At 41.0% G+C, this 20,229-nt stretch overlaps 1 protein-coding gene across 2 annotated transcripts in view; it reads left to right on the top strand.

Annotated features, from left to right (window-relative positions):
* Nucleotides 1-20,229, top strand: part of NOL4 (nucleolar protein 4) — a 285,684-nt gene that overhangs the window by 209,289 nt on the left and 56,166 nt on the right. Inside the window, exons 8-9 of one of the 2 annotated variants that reach the window (XM_006028947.1) lie at nt 10,579-10,758; nt 11,456-11,647. In XM_006028947.1, the coding sequence (XP_006029009.1) occupies nt 10,579-10,758; nt 11,456-11,647 (372 nt within the window). The remainder of the gene's footprint in view (nt 1-10,578; nt 10,759-11,455; nt 11,648-20,229) is intronic. The other variant, XM_025210409.1, reaches the window with a different exon arrangement.

Consider the following 20,229-nt stretch of genomic DNA (forward strand, 5'->3'; position numbering starts at 1 on the left):
TGGTTCTTTCCAGAGAGAAGTTGCATCCACACTTGTTGGCTGGCTATTAGCAAAGTTCCTCTGAACAGTGTAAACAGGGATTTCCTTTCCTCTGGAGAGCGACGTTAGATATTTGTTATAATAGATGTCTTTAGTAGGAAAGAATGAGGGAGCTACATAGGGATCCTTTTGTCATTGTTGCTTCTTGATTCCATTTGTGTTAATGCCTAGGATGAACTTGACCAGGGAGCAGAAGCTAGAGGTCACTTCCATGATATTAGAGGAAACTTCCTTTACCACTCCTGTGCCCATGAGAAAGCTGCATTCCTAGCTTTCTTTCTTTTATGTCATCTGATGGCCAGCACCAATTTGTAAAATGGCTGTTCAGTACTGAACAGATAATTATGGATAACATGCATGTGATTAACCAATTGGCTTTGTTTTTGCATGAGTCTCTCTCTCAATGTGTTACCGTTGCTGTCTTTTTTCCTCCAATGTGTACTTCTCAAGATGTAAATGATCTGTCAGACTCACATGATCAGAAGAGCAGGAGTGACAGGACTGTCTCCTCTCACCTATTCTGGCATATGACTCTAATGACTGAGCAACACAAACTGAAGGAGGGAGAGCCTAGATTTGTTTCAAAGGATGGAGACAGGTGAGTTGGAGTTCTCTCCTCCACTGCTTCCACCAATTGTTTTTGAATCTCCTCCCTACCCTGCTGTACTTCTGTGCTTCCATAGTGCTCAAAGTGGGAAGGAGAAAGGTGAAGGAACCTTTGTGATGCTGCTATGCAGGCATGCAGTAAGTAAGGGAAGCCAGGATGGATATAGGGAGGGGGAGGAGCTAGGCTAAATTAAGAATGAGTACACCTAGAAGTTTCTCAGAACCAGAATTAAACTGTTCTCTTCTATCTTCTTGCTTTTCAGTTTTAGTTCCTCAATGCATTCTTTGTTCTCTGCACTCAGGGTTTTATACTGATAAAATTTAAAGGAAAAAATAAGAAAGGCTGATGCTCCTATACTGGGGAAGACAATACCATAGCTCAGCCAATAGCTGTCTGCACTTAATGTGTTCAGTAGCTCTGTGATCAGAAACTGGGTTTTGAACAGATATCAGCAAATTCTCAAGCCTCAAAGAGTCTTTGTCCCTCCCAACAGGGCAGCTTGTCAAGGACAGCCCCTGGCAAGAGGGCAGGGCATCACTATTATTTTTTCTTCTGGTTTGACTCTGGGTGAAAAAGAAGATATTGGTGACAGTGTTTAAAGTCTTAAATGGGGTGCAGTTACCCCAAAGAGTTGGGCTATTTTATGGCAGGCAAGACAATATTTTCCTTCCGTTCCTGGGATAAAACTTTTTGGAAGAGATGGCAGAACATATCATTTGAGAATCCTTGCCACTGAAATTTCAGTCCTCTTGGAGATCTGAGACCTAACAGCCCAATGAACTTTGGAACATGCTGCTAAAAAGTCAATTAAGTCTTTGTTTGACTTTGATCCTGTTTGGCTTTGACTTTTTAGTCCCACAAAGGACAGCCTGTCTTACAAAAATATCTGTAGGCAACAAAATGTTTTTTTGTAATAAATAGACAATTACAAAAGATGTTTTGAGCACCTTGATTACAAGTGCCTAGCTTCCTCCACCAATTTACATATAAATCATAATAAAAGAGACCTTTAGGAAGCACGTAGGCCCCCAAAATTATTAAGTCTGCTGTTCTGATTTGTGTTTGGCTTGAATTTGATGGAATAACACTACTTGCTAATTTTGATGATCAGCCAGAGATTCCTGCTCTTTCAAAATGACTGGGACAGAGTTAAGTGGATGAGTAGGATGTGGACAAACCAGATGAATAGAAATGAGTTGTGGAGGAATTCAGAATTGGGAAACGGTTGGTTAAATTACTGTTACTAAGCAGATTTGCTGTTAGTTTGGCAGGGGTATTCTGTTTCCTCTATTGCTTCACACTGCATTCAGGCTAATTTCTGAGATTATTTCTGTCAGGGAAAAGTGATGTGCCTCAATAATGTGGGTCAGTACCTGTGGGGATAGACCAAGAATACAGTGTCTTTTAGTTAAGAGAAGAAAACATAGAGAGGAGAGCTCTGTTTCAGAGGTCCTTTCAATTATCTCTTATCTTTCAGTTATCCAGACTTGTATCTATCCTGATAAATCCCTCTGGAATAGAAGTGTCTAGATAATTGAGAGTTTACTGTACTTATTGTTAATAAATATATCTCTTGTAATAGGGAACATCACCAACAAATAGATAATATCATGTAGTCTGGTTAATTAACTTACTGAGAGATGGGGAATAGGTGGTCTTTGGTATAAAACAAGCCACTGTTCTCTGAGTGACTATTGCAGAAATGCAAGGGATACAGAAATAGCTTGTCTGAGGTGGTTCAGAAAAATAAACTCTTCATTTTCCAGGTATTATAAGAGTTAAGCGAGCAGTTGTCTTTCTGGGCCTCATACTATGAACTTATAAAGGGTGTAAAAGAGCCATTGATATTATGATTCCATAAAATACAATTCCTGTTTTATGTGGCACTTTCATATAAACTGTACTGCAAAGCACTAACCCTTTGAAATAATTAATTTACTGAATCATGTTTATGTAGCATAATGCCATTTTTGCACCTCTTCGTTTTCCCACAATGAGCTCCCAGTGACAGGAGCTAGAGAGGACAACTTCTACCGTTAGGGATAAGATTGTATGAAGGAGCTGAAGAGGCCAGTTGTGGTCTAGCAGATGGAACAGGATGTTCACTTACCAAATATAAAGTTCCAAGTGAATCTGAGCAAGGCAAATTGCAAGTTTAAAAACAATGAAAGTAAACTATAATTTCGATCCTGAAATGCGTGGAGAGCTATTAGATTTTTTTAAGGGTGAGACATCAGACTTTGTACGGTGAGAAAGGGGGATATTAAAATTCCATATACAGTGTAGTCTGAAAAACTGGGGCATGAAGAGAACATGTGAAGACCATTACATCACTCAAGGTTGAAGAAAAGGAAGCCATGAAGAATTGTAGTCCAAGAAGAGTCGCAGGCAAAACAGTCGCAGGCAAAATAGGCAAATGGGAAGACTAAGTGGAGGAGTTAAAATACATTATGCATGATTTTTATTTTCAAATACATTGTCTACTTCTTTTGATTTGAAGAACAAAAATTCTCCTGTATTTAAACTCTATCCATCCTGACAATTAAACTCACAATCTGAATTGTAGAGGCATACAAACTTAGAATTTAGTAAAAGAAGTGAATATTTGAGTCAATGGATAAGATATATTTCATTTGTCTCCCAATACTTGACACCACTAAAAAATATTTATGACTGAGTTTTTTCTAATGTGCCTTATGTATTTGATTTTTTTCTAGCAAAAAGCACAAAATGTACCCTCACTAATTCATAGTATTGTCCTTTCCAAAAACCTTATCATAATAAACATAATTGGATTTTTAAAAACATTGTTTTTCTGTCCACTGAAATTTGAAATTTTGAAAAAAAATTATAACCAATTTTCAGAACAAGTTTACCTGGTTTAAATGCAACTATTGCCATTTCTTTCTTTTCAAAGGAGTGACTTCAAGAACTATACCTTCATAACTGTATTTGGAAAAATGTGTATGGAAGTGCATACCTAATATGCAAGCAATTTTACTGCATTAATTAATTGAGATGCATTCAGTGTGGGGGAAAGATGAAAGAGACTGAGATGTGGAGGGAGGAAAGAGAGGGAAAGAAAAAAATGAAGTGAGGGGAAAGCAGAGCAATGTAAAGGGAAAGGAAAGAAGGTGGTATGAGGAAGTAATTAAAAAAATATCATTTTTATGCATCGTTTGGTTGAAATCAGAATATGGAAAACCAGAATATTTTACCATGTGCATCTGCTGGGAGAGAATTACATGACTTGCAACTTCACCCAGTCCATTTGCAAGGGTGTGGGTGAAAGGACTGGCATCTTTTACATTTACACAATCAGGAATAGAGAGCTTCCTGGTAAAGTTTGCAGATGACAGAAAACTGGGCGACATAGCAAACACTTCGGAGGATAAGTTAGAATTCAAGAGAACTTGATAAACAGGAGGACCTGATTTTAGACACACAAATTTAATTCAACCAAACAAATGTAAGTTCCTGAGCCTAAGGAAGAAAAGCCAACTGCACAAATAGAAAATGGGGGTTAATTGGCTGAGCAGTAGGGCTGCCAGGTTATGGTAGATCACAGACTCGACAGTAGCCAGCCATGTGGTGCAGACACACACAAAAAAAAGTAATTGGGTCTGCTTTAACAGGAGCATTTTTTGTAAGACACAGAAGGTGACAGCAACACTCTACTCAGCACTGCTGAATCTCAGCTAAAGTACTGCAAGTAGTTCTGGGTTCTACATTTATGGAGGATGTAGAGAAACTGGAAAGAATCCAGAAGCAAGTGACAAAGATGTTGAAGATTGAAGTCTCTACAAGGAAAGTTGAGAGAGTTATGTGTAGTTTGGAGAAAAGCAGATTAAGGTTGGGGGAGGAGAGTTCATGATAGCAGTTTTCAAATATTTGAAAGGCTACCACGACAAAGAGGGAAAACAGTGGTTCTCCCTTGCTGAAGAGAGCAGGACATGAAGCAATGGGTTTAAAATGAATCAAAATAGATGTAGATTAAATCTCAGAAAAAAAAATCCTGGCTGTCAGAGCAGTAGTACAGTGGAACAAGCTGCGTAGGAAGTTAAAGTATCTTCATTGGAGGATTTCAAGAAGCTGGCTAAGCATTTTTCTCCACTGGTTTAGGAATAGAACATTTTGCATTTGTAGAGGGAGTTAGACTAGATGCCCCAGGAGGTCCCTTTCAACCCTATGATTTTGTAATAGGTGGACAGCTGTGAATACTTGAGAATCCCTAAGCTCAAGTTGCTGTGCTCTTTCTTTCCAGGTACAATCCAGGTTCTTGATTATGATTAAAGCTGGTTGTTAGTTATGCTGTCATGGCTTATCACTGATCCTATGAATTTGTGCAATGTCTGCAAAAGTCATGACTGCTCAATAACTGCCTGGAGGGCTCTGTGACCTTTTATTTATTTATTGGGAAAAATAAGTGTGTAACCCTTCTGTTGTGATGACAACCTTCAAAATGTGAACTATATGTAACCATCCCAACTTCACTAATAAACTGGGTTTTTTTTCTGTAGAGTATTTCTGCCTTTACAGAAATGTGTGTTTAGGCATGACAGATCTACAAAATCATGTAGCTAAAAATATAACAACTACTTTATGTAAAAATAGAATCCAAAGGGATGTCTGGCATACCAAGCTACCACTCAACCCATTTACTGGGGCAAAACTGAGCCCTTAAAAATGTTCTTCTGAGAGCATTCAGCTAAATTGAATCTTTGCTTTTTTTTTTTTAAGTTGCAAATTCAGGATTTTCCTTATTTAAGAATACTAACTTGATAATAACCTTTAAAGCCCTAATGACCCAGGTGGATGTGACATCTGGCAGCTTGCTATGAGACAGCCTCTTGCTGTCAACACCTAGGACTGGGTTTTCTGGGATCAGTGGCAACATTTTCTAAATTTAGCTTTACTGCCTACAAAATTCACTCCACTTGGTCATCCCCAAGGCCTTGAGCCTGGCAGACATAGAAACACTATGGAAGATAATAAATTATTGACTTAATTTTCCCAACAAAAATTACAGTATGGTTTCTATTGACAGCAACAGTGTTTCTGTATTGCAGTCCATTATGTGTAGCTATATATTAAGTACATTTTTAAAAGGGCTGCTTCAACAATACGCAATTTACATCTGGGTAATTCTGATACTTTCTTACCTTTGATAGACTTGTTGCCAACTCATGATTTTTATATTACATTTTGCAACATTTGGTGCTTTTCATAAAGCCTTCTTTCTGGAGCCACCTTGTCATGTAAGAAGCTTTGCTTCCATTTTCAAAAATATAAGTTTCTAGCTCTTGTGGTTGCAGAATGGTTTGAATGAGTAAACCCTAAAGGCTCAAAAATGAAAAGGCAAGCAAAAAGCAACCAGATTTTATTTATTTTTATGTATATAATTGCTCAATTTTTAACACAAGTTCAGTATTTCTTGGGGGCTCAACTGATGTTGTATGCATTTGGTTGACAATACTCTTGGCTTGAGTGGTCACTGGCCCTTGTCATCATTTGTTCTGCTTGGGTGCAACATGCGTTGATTGTACATTATGCTGTTTGTTCTCTCTCTCTCTCTCTTTCTTTCAGCCCATACACGTCAAACTACCACAATCCCATAACTTATGCCTTATATTCTGAATTTAGGGGAGAAACTAAGAAAAAATGTGGCTATAAAAATGATGACTTATTATTCTACCAACCTGTTCCCTGTGTTTATTTAGAATTTTACATTTTTACCTAACTGTCAAAAGTAAATATTTACTATTTTTAGTTTATACTTCTGCTAACCCTTCATGAAGAGGCAACACAAATGAAATAGCATGATTGCCACACAAAAAAAGAAAAGAAAAAAAAGAAAAGAAAAAGTTAAGAAGCTGCTAAATCCTGCTCTCAATTTAATTTGTGGAATGACTTTGCTTACTTTACTTGTGTTCACAGGCCTAACAGCTCAAAAATCACCTACAACCCTGAGAACTTGGAAGTCATATTGAACCCTGCAATTCTACCCTTACACTTTCTCAGAGTATGATAAAATCTACAGCTTAAATTCAGAAGCTAACAGCTTTTTCAGACTGTTTTTTGGTGCAAATAGTTGATGGGCTCTATAAAATGCTTTTAAAAACAAAATAGCATTGCTATTTTTGGAGGGTGATATTTAATCCCATTTGGCCTAAATTTTAATTTCCATCAACAAAAGGAAATTCTCAGTTCAGGTTTATGATTTATGTAATCTCCTTGGTCAGTACAAACATACACACACGTGCTGTATTTTTAAAAATCAATATTGATATGATTAAATTGTTGCACTTGATAGTCTTATTGAATTTAGTTTAATAAAGGATATGTCTACAGGAGATGCTTTGAGGACAGTAGACTAATTCTACTGCACATTAGTGCAGTGGGCAAAACACATGTTAATGTGCATTAGAATTAGTCTACTGTGCATTAGTGTCACCAAAAAAGCATGCGTCGCCACTAATGCACAGTAGGACCGATTATGGTGCATTAAGGTAGTACCTGTAATTACAGGCACTAAACTTAATGAGCCATAATTACAGCACATTAATGCATGTATAGACACACCCAGAATGACTCCAATGCATGAAGTTAAGTATATGCATTTGCAGAATGAGGGCTTGAGACTGTAAATTCTTCATGTAGCAATCATCTCTTCCTATGTGTTTAAGCATTGCCTAGTGCAATGAACAGATTCTTAATCATGTTGAAGCCCTATGGGCATTACCCACAGTACTATAGCTATGTATTAATATAGTAATAAATACATTAAATAGAGGAGCACAGTAACGCTAACTTTTCAACCTATATCATATCTCCAACTGCATATTGTTTCAGAAGTTATTAAAATATGAAAACATTGTGAAAGTAACCAGTTTCTATGCTAACTTTTTATCCTAAATAACAGCTCTATGCTGGGATTCCCTTCAGGATCAGGAGAAAGGAATTATCCCCCAAGGCTACCTAGAAGCTGCAGTAGTCCTTGAGACTCCTCACGTTTCTTATCTAGGTGCTAAAACAATGCTTTTCAACCAGAGTGCTATGAGATTGTTTTAAGGGCACCATGCAGTATTAGCACTGCTAGATATGCAAATACCTATACACAAATCACAGGATACACCCAGTGTTATCAAATAAGAATCCAGAGTGTCAAAAAGATTCTGACCTGTTGTAGTCTTTCTGAGTGAGTTCTTTGCAACAGAACAATTGGTCTACTATTTTTCTGTAGTCAAAAAATGAGTGAAAGCTAAAAGCTGGCATTTTCCAGGCGGTGCCTCCAGTGTAACAAGGTTGTGAACCACTGACATGCTAGGGAATCTTCAGAGTGAGAGTTCAGTCTGTTTTGTCCCTACACCCCAAATCCCCTTGTATGAATAGCACAGAAAACCTACAGGGAGCTCTCCATGGTGCTCGTTGATCTCTGTTTACAGGCTCTAGAAGCTTGGCCCTACAAAGCAAACAGCACTAGCACTTGCTATAGTGATCTCTGCAGCAAGATTGTCACATTTGCTTGGTGGTCTCTGCAGTTGTGGAAGGATTTGCTTCACACTGTGGAGATCTGATAACTCCATGAATTACTATTTACATGTGATTGCTTTTAGGATAACTCCATTCATATTCAATACAGTATTTACCTGACAGCTCACAGACACATAAGTTAAATAGTGTTGCTTGCACATGCTAAAGTTTTATGTGGCTTTTGACACAGTTTTAACTGTCATCTTTTCCAAGGCAAGATTATATTTCTCTCAGGGCCTGATTCTGTGGTTAGTTCAGCACTTTCTATGAGCAGGAGTCGATCTATGAACAGGAGTCCTGCACTGGAACAGGTCCTCACCCATCACTGGCTCCTTCAGGTCCTTATTTTGCCATCATAATCAGTCTTGGGCCCTCTGACCCACAGGGAGCACTAGCAAACCTGCTTTGCCCCATGTAGGTTAACTGTAGGAGAAGGAGTGCTGCTGAGCTTCCTTCTCTGCTGAGTGTCATGGACAGGCGGTTGGTTTCCTGTTGCCTCATCTGTTGTTCCTCCTACCCTTCCTCTGTGTTGCCTACAGCCACCACAGGGAGACAGAGTATCAAAGTTCAGGTGATCTGAGAGTCCAGGAGAAGGGAGGGACTCTAAAAACCATCACTGAGGGCAGGAAAGCCAGTGTGAGCAGGACACAAAGGTTCTAAAAAGAAGACTGAGGTACCGGGTGGGAGGATTAGAGGATTTGTTCTGTAGGACTCTGAAACCCTATAGTTTACCCCAAACCTAGAGCATACAAGGCAAAAAGGGAGTAGGAATTGGAAACAGAGTGTGAACATCTAAAAGATACTCAAGGAAGTGAAAGAGACAGTTGCAAAAATAATATGGAAAATAAAAGAAACAAGGTAAAGAGAAGAAAATGAGAGTAAAGGGAGAGGAAGAGAGGATTAAAGACAATGGAGGAAGAAAGAAAAGCCAAGAAAGGAGCCATTAAAACTGCATTTTTATATTAGTTTTCATGTTTAGATTTTTCCCATGTCCATACTATGGTTCAGCTACATGTTGAAATCACAATAAATTGCCCCTGTCTGCAAGATACAGGGTAGGTGCCATATATTCCATTTTGTAAGTGGGGAGAGAGGACAGATAAGGTAATCTCTTCAGGTCCCTAAATCTGGATCAGGCGTCATAATTGTAGGCACTTGTTTGAAAATATGACCCTTTTTGTTTTGAGCTTTGTCCTCATTCTTGTGAAATGTTTAGATATTCCATTATATAAAAAAACCTAGAAATGTGTATGCTGATCTGCTGAGAGTCAGCCTATAGGATTTGCTACAAAGCTGTCTGAAATTAATGGACTCCAGCATGCTTTGGAGTAGGCCTATAAAATTATGTAAATACCAAAAAAAAAGAGGGAAAGTGGAGATGTTGCAGATCAAATTGAGATCTAAATAACAGTAATAACTTCATTAGAGTAGTTTCAGATTTTCATTTATGTAGCAAAGAACAGAATATGGTTCTGTACTTCTGTCTTTAGGTGGCTTTTTCTCTTACTATTTTTGCACGCTATGATTTTCAGTACAAAGTATATGCACAGGGTAACCATCCAACTAAAATCTGATACCATTATGGAAAACCGACAATATTTGACTTACTTAGTAGCTGCCAAGTTTCTTGACACTCTGAGTGAATAAACGTTTAATGAATGCTCATCTGAGATTTATCCAAAATAAAAAGGCTTCTGCTCAGGGAAAAATTCTGAATACGGATATGTGAATTCTTACTTCTGAAATTCTGAATACTGTTATGTGAAAAGAACAACTTCAAGGATGAAACACAGATGTGTATGTTTGTTACTATTATTAATGCCTCTTAGAATTCAAATCTGTTTGAATCAATAGAAATGAAAACAATAGCATTATTATCTTCATATTATGAACAACTTACTGAAGCTCTAGGCAATAAAGATTTATGTTGATGGATGAACATCACTCCTCCTCCCTGACTTCTGCCCTACCTTAAAGTATGTCATTTTCATTTAGTTCTTATGTAAGTCTTCAGGAATTTATTTACATTTTAGCTGATGTATCAGAGGTAATCTGGAATAGTCTTAAATTAACAGTTCAAACCAAGACTTCAGCAAACAGTTCATCTTGAATTTAAATATCACAGGAGAGGCATATGTACACTGATTTACTTGACTTCACCTCATATGGCTGCTTTCAGGTTTTGAAATGGTAAATCCATGGAAAAGTCCCCCTATATGGTGAACTTTTATGCCAGGGCTGGATAAATAATTTTATGCAATAAATCATGGAGTTTGTTCTATACACCGTTCACTGGCATGCTAATTTAAGAAGGACTGTATTTGACAAAAAGGAGCAAATTTGATCACCTGGTGCAGTCTTCTTTTAAAAAAAAATCAATTTCTCTTTTTTATTCTCAGTCCCCAGCACATAGTTACTCCAGTTATGACTCTGGCAAGAATGAAAGTGTAGACAGAGGTGCTGAAGATCTGTCTCTGAACCGAGGAGATGAGGATGAGGATGACCATGATGAACAGGAAGATGCTGAGAAGGTTAATGAATCTGATGGGGTAGAAGCTGAGCGACTGAAAGCTTTTAATGTAAGTCCCACAGCACTTACTGCCTTGCTTAACTTTACTATTTTCCTTTTGTCTTGTTGTTTATGGATTTGGCAATATTAGAGGCACATTGATTTATAGAAGGATTTTTTTAAAGCACATTAAACTTATTATTTGTCTTGCCAACAAATACCAGTTTTACTGTGTTCAATTTAGAACTTTAAGGCAAAATACCATCTTTATCAGTGAGGAAAACCTAACTGTGTTTTGTGTGTGTATGTATGCGTGCATGTTGGCCCAATAGATGGAAAGGGGTTGCAGCTAGTTTATCTTAAGAGCAGTCTAGTGGTCAGCTATTTTTTGTTGCATTCCCAAGATATGTAATTATGCATGATAACACAAGCAATTGTTCAAGGTTGGGAAATAGTCAGATGAAGTTCAACAAACAATATAGCAATCATAGCTTATTGTTAATGGTGAAGTTTTGAAATAGGCACCACTTAATCTATTGTGATTCATCTCACAATTTCTACACACTATAGTTTATTCTTTTCTTGTCTTTTTATCAACACTAAAAAGTCCTTTAAAGAGTTGTCTGCTTAACATTTCTGGCTTCCCATTACCAAGCTCTTCAGTACATAGAAAAAAGTGTCTTCCTATCAGTATTCAAGACAGGAAACTAGGAAGAGAAGAGAGCAGCCCTCCAAACCCTTCTCCTCTGTCTCCCTCTTGCCAACAGATGTTTGTCAGGCTGTTTGTAGATGAAAACTTGGACCGAATGGTCCCAATCTCTAAGCAGCCCAAAGAAAAGATCCAGGCTATCATTGACTCATGCAGGCGACAATTCCCTGAGTATCAAGAGCGTGCCAGAAAACGCATACGTACTTACCTCAAGTCCTGCAGGCGGATGAAAAGAAGTGGTTTTGAGATGGTGAGTTTTGATTTAAAACCCAGCCCTAGTTTCCATCAAAACCCCATATGTAAATCCATGACACTATTTTGTTTTCATCTTAGTGTCTTTTTATTTATTTATTTATTTATTTGGTAATGTCAGGTCAGAGGTTTCTTCCCCCTCACACACCTTCCATCTTTCCTTAATTTATTCCCTTTGTTCACTAATTTAAAAATATCTTGACAGTTTGCAGGTTTGTCTAGCACGAATCCATAGGAAATTAAGATTTGAGCATAATTTGAAGAGAGAATTGGGAAGCCTATTATCTCATTCATATACTTTTCAACACCCTTAGAGAAGCTAGTAATTTAGCGAAGGCTTCTGCTGATGTGGAATTTCTTTGGAACTCTTCTGCTAACACTTTTTTGGTGAGATCTATGGAAACAGGGAATAGAATCCATCAGGGTAGTACAGTATCCATGGTATGGTCAATGTAGAAACAGATTGTGGAAGCTTAGAGCTGGAAAATGAAAGAATTAAGGAAGCGTTTAGGAAAAAAAAAGATGACCGATGCACTGGTTATGGCTTTAAGTTTTAGTTTTATTTATTTATATTTTTATTTATTTAGCAGTCAGTTAAAGACAACTTATTAACCTCTTCTTTTGAGTTGATAACCATTATAAAACATACCTGGAAGATTTTACATTTCTGTCATTCCCTTAATTGATTCTTCATGATTTATTCACATACCATGATACTATGTTAGTATATTAAACAGGTAACCTTTTTTAGACAATTCATGTCCTTGACCTGTTGTATTGAATAAAAATGGCAATGAATAGATCTCACAGATTCAATTCGTCAACTTCAGAATTTTCAAACAATTTTGAAATTTAAAAAAGCCGGAAAAGTCACCAGCAAACGTAATAGTGATATATGCTATGTTTGATTAATCTCTTTTCCCTTTGGATAAAAGTAAAATCACTTCATCATTATAAACAAACATTTGCCTATCAAGTGTCTATGCTTTTATAAAACAAATCATCCAAAAACCCATCCACATATTGAAAGTCTGTGGACATTTTTAACTTTATTCCTGTCTCTTTTGCTTTCTCTTTCTCTTTCTTTTCCTTCAGTCTGTGTGTAGTACTGATGGCATTCATATGTTGATTAGCTGACAGCTTTAAAAACAAAGTAGTAGATTTGTTTGTGGGGTAAGACTACTGTTCTGTGACACAAAATATAGAGGCAGAAACATTTCTCCTTTATACATTTCATAATTCTAACTTACCATGCTGTTTTATTGTTTGAAACACTGGGTAAATGTTATTTGCAAACAATGGAAACTCAGATGAAGAGAAACAGGTAGAATAAAGGACAAACAGATAGAATAAAGGACATATGTACAGATATAAGTGCTGAAGCCTGACTGACTGGTGTGTCAAGTTGTATAGTCATCCAGCAAAAAAGATGGACAAAAAGGAATGAACTGTTTTATCCAATGTAGTATGCAGCATATGTTCACATCCATTCCCATTGGATAAAAATAATTCAACAGTAGCAGATCTAATGATATGTGCCAAGTGATACTGGTAACTGTCTCCATTATGTATATACAACCAGCTTATGAACGCTTTGCTTGCTTTGGCGAGCACCAAGGTCCGTTGAAGTCACTGGGGACACTTGTGCGAGTAACTGCTTGTCATTTAAGGAGTTTAGAATATGACCTATAACAATCTACTTCGGTAGACTACTAGTGTTTACCAGTCACCCCCAAGAGTAAAGGATGCAGGATCAGACTTATTCCTTATTATAGAAAGACTCTTATGGTATTTTCAAAAAGCAGGTAATTTTTCATGGCACAAGGAGATGCCTTTTTACCATAAACTCATTAAATTTTATGTTAAAGAGTCTTTGTCATCTTGTTCAAGACAAAAATGCTACATTTTGAGTGTGTAGTTGCAAGACGAAATAAAATAATCTCAAAGCCCTTGTGGCAGATGACAATTCAACAGTGTTTGTGGAATAGTTTGACTATCTATGGCTTGGTGTTCTGGAGTTTAATAGAAAATGTAAATACTAAGGTTAATTAGTATATGGTAAAGATGAGCGAGAATGCCTGAAGCTTGCTTCTGTCAGTTATTTGCCATCTGTAATCCAAACAACACCTCCAACTGCATAAGAGGCCAGTTGTACTTCTGAGGCAATGGGAAAGGTTCAGTCTCATGTTGTTAGCTACCATGTCTCTCAGTACTAATATCCTCTTTTTAAAGCATGGTTTACAGTGAGGCCATATCAGTTTGTGACAGCTGACCATTGCAGAGACCCCAAATCATTTTACTTAATTTCCTGTTAAAAACATTAATCTTGGGAAAAGTTGGATATGCTTTTACCCTTTGACTATTTTATTCTTATTTGCGTGCTTCTGTTTTTGTTCTGACTGAATATATCCATTAACAGCATGCTGTCAGAATATTTCTTGTCAGCTGTAAAATTAGTTTCCCTCCCCTACTTTCTCTCTCTCTCTCTCTTTTTTCTCTCTCTTTTTACAGTAACCTATAGGAAGCTTAAAACCAGATAATGTGACTTCTTAATTTTACCAAATTGTGTTTATTATACATGCATGCATGAGGATGACAGTAAGCTTACGTAGCTATAAAAGCAGATTAAATGCAGTACATCTGAGCTATAGTTTTTAGCTTTGCCACTTTCTGAACTTGAGGAATTCTTTTAGCTTCCTTCTATTTTTATTTCCCCTTAGGTAAAGGTGGGTTCATAATTCTCACCTATTGCACAGGGCTCATGAAAGGCTTAATTCAATAACCCCAAGTTTTCTTGCATACAACATGCACCCTTTTCTTAAAATGCAGTTGCTGAAAATTGGGTTCCACATTATGAGTGAGACAATGCAGTAATAGTAGTTCCAGCCTCTGCCACAGGAAAGCAAAAGTGCTGTGCTGAACGTGGAAATCTTTAGCTGTTGTCCGTGGACACTTTCTCTTCCCCTCCAGCAGAGATGCCTTCTGCAGAAGCAAAGAAAGCTCTATTTTCTTCTTTTTTCTTCATTCTGCTTTTCAAAAACAAGCCTAGTACTAGGCAACAAAACACTACTCAGTATTGTTTACTTATTCAGGCATGTGTAGCATGTGAGACAATACAGCAGGAGCAGGCAATTATTTTGGACGGAGGGCTGCTTACCAAGTTGTGACAAGCTGTCAAGGGCCACATGGGTAGCCCTGCCCCTTGACAGTTACCCGGCCCCCTTGTCACCATCTTGGGACCAATGTCCCAATGTCTTGGGACCAATGTCTCAGGGCCAGCACCGGTGGGCCCCAGAGTGGGGTGCAGGCTGGCAGGGGTCTGTGGAGCCGGGCTGGGCTGCACCAGCAGGGAGAGGGGGAAGCTGGCCTGGCTCCATAAAGCCCCTGCAGGCTGAGACCTTGTACCTCTGCCACCCTGCTCTGGGCCCCGCTGGTGCTGGTCCTGGGACATTGGTCCCAAGACATTGGGACCCTGTGGCTTGCGCTCTCTGCTGCAGCCTCTCGCAGCCCACGCAGGGCTGTCCTGAGCAGGCACAGGCAGCCCCCGGCAGGCCGCGAGCAGCTGCCGCGCTGAGGAGCTGTTTTTCCCGTGCTTAGCACCAGCTTGTAACCCACCCCCACTGCCAGCCTGGACCCCGTGCCAGCTCTGGGCTTGCCCATCGGGGCTGCGCTGCAGGGGCGGCAGCTGCGGCCCCCCCGCTTGTCACGCCGGGCAGCATTTGCTGCTGCTGTCCAGTGCGTGAGCTCCAGGTAGGCAGCAGCAGCAAACACTGCCCGGTGGCAAGCGGGGGGGCCGCAGCTGCTGCTGCCACATGCAGCCCCAACGGGTGATCCTGGAGCTAGCGCGGGGCCCAGGCTGGCAGCAGGGGTGGGTTATATGCTGGTGCTGAGCGCGGGGGAAAAGCAGCTGAGGCCAGTGCCCCACACTGCAGCTGCTCGCAGCCTGCGTGGGCCTGCCTGTGCCTGCTCAGAGCATCCCTGTGCATGCTGTGAGTGGCTGCAGCAGAGAGCTCTGGCCACAGGGTGGGGGAGGGGCTGCTTTTCCCCCCTGCACTCTGCACCAGCTTGTCCCCTGCCCTCCCCCCATCACCTTACCTGAGCTCCCTGTGCCAGTGCAGCCACATAGTCCCAGGCCAGAAGCCCCTGCTGGGGCTCCTGGCTGTGGGGGTGGGACCGGGCAGGCCCTGCTGTTGAAGGAACCTGCCAGGGCTTCCCCTGGGTCCTACTGCCCTTGGTTCCTGTCATTTTTGGAGCCACACGTCATTTTTGACAGGAGCCAAGGACAGATAAATTTTAATTTTCTAAATTTTTTTAGGGGCCCCGTGGGCCAGATAGAATGACCTCGTGGACTGGATTCGGCCTGCGGGCCGTATTTTGTTCACCCCTGCAATACAGTGTACATATAATGTTTGATGCTTTTGGATGGAAAGTGTTCTGTAAGAGGGAGAGGTGTTCTCTCTAAACTGGTCAGCATTGTTATTACTATGCTTCATATCTCTTCTTAAGGCCTATGTGCCTACGACAAATTGCCTAGTGAAAATAGTTAAGTCAGATCCCCCCATGGAGCTGGATGAGTGGTGCAGGGCCAGTCCTCACACTGGATCCAGCAGCAGTGTGCCCTGGCCTGTGTGCCATATTCAGGCTTTCACACTGTGTGCACTACACTCTTGGTCCGGTCTGAGACCCACGGGCAACTCTGTGGGCCAGATGATAGAACCCTATGGACCAGATCTGACTTAAAGGCCATATCTTAAAGGCCACTGTGGATACCTGATGTGTATTTACTTGTTTACCTTCTAGATAAGTGACCACTTTGGAAACTATCAAGTCGTGCATTTACTCTTTTCCTTCCCCTAGTCATCTATCCTAATTCTCACTTGTTGTATCTGCTCTTAAATTAGGTTCTGATCCTGCAGCATGATATGTATGAGTGGAGCCTTTTGGCCATGTGTATTTATAGTACAAAACTGAGGCCTTAAATTATGAGCTGTTTGGGGCACAAATTGTTTCCTTCTGTGTGTTTTTACTATACCCAGTACAATGGAGTTTGGATGCTGACCAAGGCCTTTTGGGTACTTTTATAATCTAAAGCAACACTGTGAAAAGTCAAAGTAGAGGTACTGTATTTTCTCACATACAGCATGCACTGTTTTTCCAAAAACCATATGCTAGAAATTAGTGTGTGCAAGGAAATACAATAACAGCAGTTTCTGCCACTTAAGTTTTATCTGGGCAAAAGCAATAACAAAGTCTGCACGTGATCAGACTTGGCTCGGTAGCTGCTGCTATTCCATTACTTACTGTAAGGAAAGATATTTTTTCTTTCATTGTGCCTTTCAAACACAGGGTGTGTATCTTACTTTGGGGTGTGCTGTATGTGAGACAGTAGGATATTATTATTAATGACAATCTGGCAAGTAAATGTCTTTTGTGTCTGAAATAAAAAATTCAGTTTGCCAAGGGCTCAGGATGCAATCTAATTCAAACCCCTGCTCAGGACAGGAGCATCCTTGTTTAAACCATTTCAGCCAAGTATTTCTAGAGTTCTGTTAAAACTTCCAGAGAGAGATTCCACAACCTCTCAGGGTAGCTTATTCCAATACCTAACCACCCTCGTAGTTTGTAAGTTCTTCCTAATATCCGACCTAAATTTCCCTTGTTGCAATTTAAGACTGCTACTTCTTCTCTGTAACCCCACAGAATACTCCAGTGGTTTTCAACCTTTTTTAACAAGTGTACACCTTCTGCCTCAGAGTTTCAGCTCATGTACCCCTTTATATTTTTCCTTATTTTTAAGGGGCGGGCAGTGGGGTGCAGATCAAGGCCGACATGGTGAAGGAGAGAGTGAGAGTGGGGCTGGGGCTGAGGAAGGGCAAGGGGTAGGCGCTGCACAGCCAGGGCAGAGTGCGGGATGGAGCCATGAGAGCAGTTTGTTGGGGGGGGCCTGGGCAGGGGGTGGGGTGGCTCCCGCTGCTGCGCACACCCTGGTGGAGGCCCAGAGGGTATGTGCCCCCCAGATCTGTTCTCAGGGTGGAGGCAACTGCTGCTACAGGCTGGACTCTGCACGCCACTGCCATTGCCTCAAGAGCCGTGCGACGCCATGGGCCTGCTACCACTGGCTGGGCAGGGGGCAGACACACTCACACTCACACACACGGAGACACACACACATGCACACAGATGCAGACACACACACACAGATGTAGACACACACTCAGAGGCAGAAACACACATGGACACCCCTCCACCAGCAAGTAAGTGTGTGGGGGGGGAAGGGGGCAGGGCGAGGCCAGATTGAGAATGAGGAGGGGAGTGTGTCTCTGTGCCCAGTCCCAGGAGCAGGGCTCAGGGGGCAAAGGCAGCAGTGCCCCTCTGCAGGCCACACACAGGCCACCTGGATGGCTGGATCGGGGGGGCAGGACTCACATGGAGCAGCCACCGCTGCCATTGTCGCTGCCATCATCACCATCCTGTGCCGCCTCTGCCACTGCTGCCATGCCCCGTGCCTCTTTCTCACAGACAGTCTCACGTGCAGTTTCCGGGGCTGCTGACGGGCCCCGCACCTGCCCAATTGCATGCTGCCCATCAGCAGCCCATGGAGCCACACGTGCGACCGACCATGAGAAAGCAGTGCAGGGTGCAGCAGTGGTGGTGGCGCACAGCGATGATGGTGACAGTGGTGGCTGCCACACATGGCCGGCCAGGTTGTGCATGTGCGGCCTGCAGAGGGGAACCACTGCCCTCGCTCCCCTGGCCCTGCTCCTGGAAGCGAGCACAGAGAGTGAGCTGAAGTGGAGGGCAGGGAGTCATTGCGGTGTGCCATGTGGGGCAGTGGCACCCAGCGTACCCCTTCCCTTCCCCGGGATAAGAAGCAAAGTATGGGAATGCAATGGGGGAGACACCACTGCTGCACCCCAGGGTGCGCTCCATCCCTGCCTGCCTGCACATACCCTCTACAGCCTTTATAAGTACCCCTGGGGGTACACGTACCCCCAGCTGACAACCCCTGGAATAGTTTATTGCCATCCCCTATAGTACCACTCTTTATGAACATAAGGACTGTCATCTAGTCCCCATCAGTCTTCGCTTCAGAAGGGAGGTGAATGTAGCAGTTAAATAGTGGAGAGGTACTTGGGGAGTCAGATGTGAGGCAGGTTATAATGTGTCATAAATCCAATGTCTAGATTTAGTCCAATAACATTTAAATTTTTTCTCTTTCTCAAAAATTGTAAAATCCAAGAATATTTTCTTAAGAACTTCTAATTTTTTAATGTTTCATTTTCCTTCTTTGCCTTTCCTACAGTGGAATAAATTATTATTGAGGTGGTGTTCAGGTTGATTTGTTTTACCTGCAAATGTGTGAGGGCAGCAGGCAACAGAATATAGCTGTGAGTGTTATACACAAGCATACCTGTGCATATGTTGGTTGAACACTACTGCATATGTCAGTAGTGTTCAACCAACATCCAGCAATTCCTATGGCCCCCTTATTTCTCTATGCATGTCTCTATAAACTTAAGTCCAAACCCTATTTACTCTTCCAATGCAAATAATTTGACCTCAATGAGATTACTCCCACGAGTTACTGGAATATATCCTGGTCCTTTGTGTTGATAGAACAGTAGGGAGGAGATGTGTAATTTTAAGAGACCCAGGGAAATGGCTGGAGGACATTGCAATGCCAGAGCCACTGCCTCTGCTTGCACCTATAAGCTTTCTCTCCAGGCAGGACCGCTCACCATTGAGGCTTCTACCCAGGTCCAGGTTTGGTGGAACCTGAACCTGGTTCAGTTCCACCAAACCTGGACCTGAACCTGCAACCTGAAGCTTGCAGGTTCCTTCCAATGATGGCCAGGTAGGGGAGTGCCTGCGGTGTAAGCAGTGCCTCCTGGTGGTGTCTCTCACGGAACAGGCAAGAGAGCTACAGGAGGAGGTAGCAAGGCTCTGAAGCATCCTCTGCTATGAGGTGTTCATCGATTTGATGGCTTGTAGTTGTCACTTAATTGCCTTTACCTGTGCATGCTGTTGTTGCCAAATGACTGCCAAATGGCTGCTAATGTAGCTTTATCTTTCTGCCTTAGACTAGAAAGGGAAGTTCTAAGGAATGCTTGAAGTGAAATGGAGGCCATTATGGAATATGGAGTGGACTTGAGTCCATGAAGTGGCCCCGTTAGATTCTCAGATTACTGCATATATGAGCTGTCCTTAGGGGTACACCGTACAAATACTGTTGCACATGCACATCAAACTGGGGTCTCAATGTCAGCAAAGAGAACGCATGCACATTATTAAGAGGCATAACGAAAAGTATAATGTATAGATAGAAGGGTGGTGATGCACTATTTCAATTCAATATATTTCATTTCTGAAAATGGAAAAATGATATGGTCTCCACAGAACATATGACAAAGTCCCTAATGTGTTTAGAATGTTTCTTATATTGTGTCTTCTGTTTCCATAATAGATTTTGTATATTTATGACAACTTCTACATGGACTGCAAGAATGAACAAAATATGTCAACATTCAGGACAATATACAGTGTAACAAACATTAAAATAATAGTAAAATTCTTCATATT

This window comes from Alligator sinensis, unplaced genomic scaffold, assembly GCF_000455745.1.
Source record: "Alligator sinensis unplaced genomic scaffold, ASM45574v1 scaffold88_1, whole genome shotgun sequence".
NCBI lineage: Eukaryota > Metazoa > Chordata > Crocodylia > Alligatoridae > Alligator > Alligator sinensis.